General features: G+C 35.5%; 1 protein-coding gene across 1 annotated transcript; it reads right to left on the bottom strand.

Moving 5' to 3' along the window:
• Positions 1–216: 216 nt before the first annotated feature.
• On the bottom strand, positions 217–531 carry LOC116013262 (precursor of CEP5). Its single transcript, XM_031252933.1, has one exon. It carries the CDS (start codon positions 529–531, stop codon positions 217–219), a length of 315 nt encoding a protein of 104 aa, XP_031108793.1.
• Between the last annotated feature and the right edge of the window lie 5,348 nt (positions 532–5,879).

Below are 5,879 nucleotides of genomic sequence, written 5' to 3'. Positions count from 1 at the left end.
GACTGATGATGACCTAATGATACATACATGTATGCATATACAGTAGTGTACATAAATTCATGAAATAAATATACATGCATAGACAATAATAACCCAGATAATGGAGATGTTCCCTGGACTCTGGTCTCCTGAGATCAGAGAGTTATATATACTAGGTTGCTGGTACGTACAATTGCAGAAGTTAAGGATATGGAATCGAACGCGTACAGATCGAGATCAAGCTTTAGGACCAACGGCGCTGGAAGGGCCACCGGAGTGACCAACGCCGGGGCTGTGCCCGGGGGTGGTGTCATTGATATCGGCATCAACCGCCGCCGAGCCGCCATTGTCGGCACCAGCTTTTTGGTTTCGACGGTTATTGTTATTAAGAGCTGGCGGCGGGTGGGTTTCTGCAGTCTTTAGACTGCTAAAACCATTATTGTTGTTGTCTGCTAAATTCAATGGCCTTTCCTCAGACAGTTGGAACCCAAACGAGAAAAGCAATGCCAAAAGGAGAAAACAAGCTGTAACCGTTAGCTTAATTCCAGCCATTGAATTGGGATATGATAGACAATCGAGGTTGAGAATGTTAAGGAAATTGAATTGTACTATGTTTGTATTGGGGCTAGGTAGGTTGTATGTTTTGTTGGAGTTGGTGAGGTATTTATAGAGTTTTGAAGAGACTGCAGAGTGCAGGGTGGTGAATCTTCAGGGTATAGTATCAGAAGAAGATGGAGAATGTTGAAGTTTAGGTAAAATATCACAATAGTACCCCGCATGCAACATGAAAGAGACCGGCAAAATATACTTACTTAGGATATCTAATACAATACCTCTGAAGAGACAAAAACCAACCCCCAATAAAAGTGAACCCAGTCAAACATGTACATTTCTCGATCAATACTTACTCGGTCCCATTTTGTGTCTGATTCGTTAACAAGATTGGAAGTTATTTTTAATTTAATTTTACATAATATGAAGTTTAATTAGTATTAGTATAAATACCAGTGGAGGTCCTCCGACTTTGATGGCACCGCCACTTTTATTCCTCAACTTTTAAATTAACCACTTTTAGTCCTCCGACATTTATGGCACTGCCACTTTTAGTCCTCACCTTTTAAATCAACCACTTTTAGTCCTCTTATTTTTTGTTTCTAGCCACATATGGTCCTTCCTTTACAATTGGATATCGAATGTCATTTTTCAAGGGCAATTCAGTCGGCGGCGGCGGCGGCATAGGAGCCCCGTCAAGGCTCTGATACCATATCGAGCGAGAGAAGTTTGAGAAACAGAAAGTTGTTATTTGATGGATAGAAGGGAGTTTTTCTTGATGCTTTACAATGAGGAAGAAGCATGAATATATACACTGGATATAAGCGCGAAAAGCTGTTACAAGTGAAATGGTAAGTGCTATTACATTACTAACCTTCTTCTATATGCTCCAATATCTTCTTTGGCTATGGAAGTTACCTAATCGTAATACCATCCCAAAAAGAGTGATCAAATGAATGAAACATGATTATCGTACTAGAATATCACAAGTTTAATTCTTGTCATCAACACTTTTTCGATCAAGTTCATCACATAAGGTCTTCTTATAATATAGTTTCTCTCATGTGAATTTACTCAATGCACAGCTATAAGTAGTGTCAGTCCTGTGTTTTTTGTTGGTATTAGGAAGATATTTTGTCCGATCCTGAAGCTAATAGTCAGTTAATATATTATTAAAACGTAGAAATTAGAGGTAGCTAGAGAAAAAGTACAGCAGTGCAAGGAAGTGTTGAATGGGAGTGGAGTAACACAATTGTACAAGTAAAGGACGGCGAGTAATAGCGAGCTAGCTATTACTCCTATTAGCTGCGTGCAAGTATATATTGTGTGGAGCACAGCCGCACTAGTGAGAAAGACGTGTCAGGTACAACTCCACAAACAACAATAATATTATACATCGTATCTCCATCCAAGATTAAACGCATTCCCGGCCCTCCTTTGTATGTCTGCTATACTGTTTTAATTTCCATCACAAATACAGTAGTCTCCCCCTAGATTCATTATCTCCTACCCATGATTCCCATGTGATCATATACTTTCATTTCAATGTCTACATTATTGCAGTCCGTATAATGTTATATACAAGTTAGGTATATGTATACTATATATTACTGCAGCCCGTATAATCTTTAATTCAATTCGTTATTATTAGTTATAATAAAAATAAAGATTAATAAGCATGGTAATTGATGGAATTATATATATACAACATATTTTACTAGCATGATATATAATTCAAGCGTCGTTAGCTTTTATGTTCCTCTAGATCTCCGTGCTTGGGAAACCTATTACTAAGAGTCGAATTGAAGCTATTGGATGGCAAAACAAGTCAATTTTGTTAGTTGTCATAGCATCCCTACCTGTATTTTTTGGAGGATTTTGAGGTATTTTTTGGAGGATTTTGAAGATGGATGAAAGAGAAAGCAAGAAATAGAAGAATTGGGTTTGTCTGCAAGGAAGAAGTTTTTTGCAGGTTTGTGGGACTCCATTTGACGAAATGGCACAGCCTCGCCACGCCCAGGCGTGTCTATGTCAGGCGCTCTGTGATGTGATTTTTTTAAATCTTTAAAAAATCATATATGTTTTATTTTTTTTTCCCTCCTCTCACATTTTCTATTTTCTAATCACACTTACAAAAATTTTCAAAAATCACAAAAAATAATTCCACTATTATAGATGCTCTTATAGCTCTAGACATCACATCAATTGTCAACACATGTCAAAACTAACTTGAGCATCTAATCACCTACTGTCATGTGTTGGTGGGATTGTGGTATTGAGTATTTTGCTTCTATAGACTAGCTAAGTTAGTTTGACCGATCACCTGCCTACTAAAAATCTAGGATTTTGAGTAACCTTAAGTAATCAAATCGGAGGAGATGAAGACCCTTTGTGAGTACTCCAGTGTACATGCCAGGGGGTCCTTGTAATTTTCTCGATCAAATAGGCCCTTTCAATAAGCTCACCTTATACTTTTAGATTGAATGAATCAGTAGATCGAGAAAGTGCAGTATCTGTAGCTTTCGGCCGAACGAAGATTTTTTCAAAGATTCCCATGTACTGATATTCAACTGGAGGGAAAGATTCTTAAAGCAATTCCAAGCACGCAGAAAAGCTTGTCTGTCTGGTTGGCTCCTAATGTCGGGGAAGTTTGATCCCACACTCAATATATATCCCACTACTTACCATCACTGTTGGATCCAACTTGAGGTGGACTTCTACACACTTCTACTACTTGTACTCTCCAGGCTGCGCTGCTTTGCTGCTAGTGCATATATATATATATGGCATTCGTGCAAGTTGGTCAATTTGTAATCACGATTTGGGTTGAAAGTGCTGACAGAGAAAGCTCACTACTTTACCGGGTAGGAGACCTACATCTGTTGCTCCATGATCTTCTACAGGGCCTATATATGTATCTAGAGCTTTTATGGTAGTTACAAGTGGACATTTGGGGAGTGAAGGTAGCACATTGTATATACCTAACTTGTATATAACTACAATAGGGATATAAATATTAAGGATTACAATAATAAAATCGTTATTTCATAATTAAGGTCAATCAGCTAACAAAAACTCTACTTTCTTAGTTTTTCAAATTTTTGCTTATTGTCCCAATAAGCTAATGTAATAACTATTTTTACCAAACATTTAAAGTAGCTTATTGTCCAATCAAACCAAACAAAATTGGCGGAGCCTAAATTAGGTAAACTCATTATAGTCGAAGGCTAAATATGATATTAATATAGAGAAAATTATCAAGATGACTCAACTAAGTAAAACCTAAGTACAAAAAGTCATTTATGACAAAATTGAAAAAAAATCACTATAATCGAGAACTAATTTGGGTATTAACTCAAAATCTTAAAATATTATTGAAAAACTTGCAACCACTATCTAAGGTATGCATGAAACTAACCTCGTTCATGTGTAATAGCCTATAAATCACACTAAAAAATCATATGCAACGAGCTCGATCAAATGAATGTTGACAAAAATCAAACTCATGATTTTCTAATACAAAAATCATGTTAAACCCACTCGTCCAGACCTTCACCAACCTTTGACTCGTGGTTAGGATGCCAAAATTTGATCCTTAATTCTCTCCATTGCATCAATTTTCATCATTATAAAGTAAATGTTTATACATGCCACTTGCAAGTAATTTATATACAGTGTAGCAATTGATCCAACCACCTGCAGTGACTGATTTGATTACACCAAATATAGAAAAAGGAGCTGAGGCACTTTGGATGGTAATGGGAAATTGATATTGTGTGTCGGGAATTTCCTCTTCAACTAAAGTACAATTGGGCAACGTAAGTGGAGGAATATTCTCCTTCTTCTTTCTCCCCAAACTCTTTCTTTGTTCACCCCTTCGTATGCTCGTAAGGCTCCACATAGAAAATTATTGTTTTTCATACCTAAATGTAGTTATGTTGTTAGATGAAAAACCAATCACTAAGACCATGCTCCATAAAAGAGATATATCAATTATGTTGTTGTTCCACATATCACATTAATATCTAACATGTGTTACGATTGATCTGAGCCACTAGCTACATGTAACCACGCACATCACACCTATTGACGAGATTCTAGCATTATATTTCATGTCTCACTATTATAAATACAGATCACCACTAACTAGTTGGGAGATATAATTGGCAACATTATTCTAATGTACTTTCCAACCAAACAACGCCTCTTTAAACTCACTTTGTGCTATAAAATTTTATATGATCTTATTGATAACATTAATAAATACACCTTCATTCTACTATAATATATGCACTCCACCTCTTATATCATATGTAGCGTATAGATTTCATAGCTAATAATTTTATCCCACTTAATAATCAAATTAATAAAAAAGAAATCAAGTAATACCACGTCAAAATGCCACATCGAAAAGTGATTGTTTGTAAATGAGTGATAAAAGTAAAGGTGTGTAACATGGTCCTTTGGCATTGGATTGGCCTACTATTATGCAAACCCAACTAATGGGCCTTAAACTGGTAGATTTAGTACTACAAAAGGGGAAAGTTGTGGGCTGTGAAAACCAAAATGGGCCAACCCACCATCTAATAGAATTTTGAAACTATTGTAATAATTTTTCAAACCAATGAACTTACAACAATCCAGCCTTTTTTTTTTTTTTGAGAATTACAACAATCCAGCTTAGAAGACTTCAATCCATTTGAACAACATGAAAAATTGAAAAGCATTGTGACTAGGAGTTCACTGTGTGTGAATATATATATATATATATATATATATAGAGAGAGAGATATATATATAATTTTTAAGCAATGTGTGTATATATGTATGTATCACACACACAGATACTGATAGTATACATTTCCTGTCCCAGTGAACTCCTAGTTAAACTGTTAAAGTGCTTGATTTGGTTTGTGTTTGATCAAAATATTTGGTGCCAAGTGCCAAGTAGTTTAAAAAGCAAAAATGGTTTAGAAAACACTAATTAAAAAAATAAAACATAGAACAATTTTTTGAAGTAAATGGGGTCCTAGAGCTCAAACCTCGTTGAAACTTAAGAAGTTACTCCATATTAAGAAACTTTGACTAATTAATGATGATAGAAATCTCTTATATGTAGAAGTGTACAATAAATCGAATATGAAATCACACCATCAATTTAATATTTACTCATTTCATAATATTGTGGAGAGTTTATGAAATTCAAGATATGGCCAAATGGGAAAAAACTTGGGTTATAAGGGTAAAAAAGAAAAAGAAATAATGCCAAAAAAAAAAAAAAAGGAGGAAAAATGACAACGTGTTTTCTGTCCCTGCTCACCACTTCCCCGTCAAACCACCATCCCCCT

The sequence above is a fragment of the Ipomoea triloba genome, chromosome 1 (assembly GCF_003576645.1).
Source record: "Ipomoea triloba cultivar NCNSP0323 chromosome 1, ASM357664v1".
In the NCBI taxonomy this organism is placed as follows: domain Eukaryota; kingdom Viridiplantae; phylum Streptophyta; class Magnoliopsida; order Solanales; family Convolvulaceae; genus Ipomoea; species Ipomoea triloba.
Note: the sequence above shows the minus strand (reverse complement) of the source record. Positions and strands in the feature narration are given on the sequence as shown.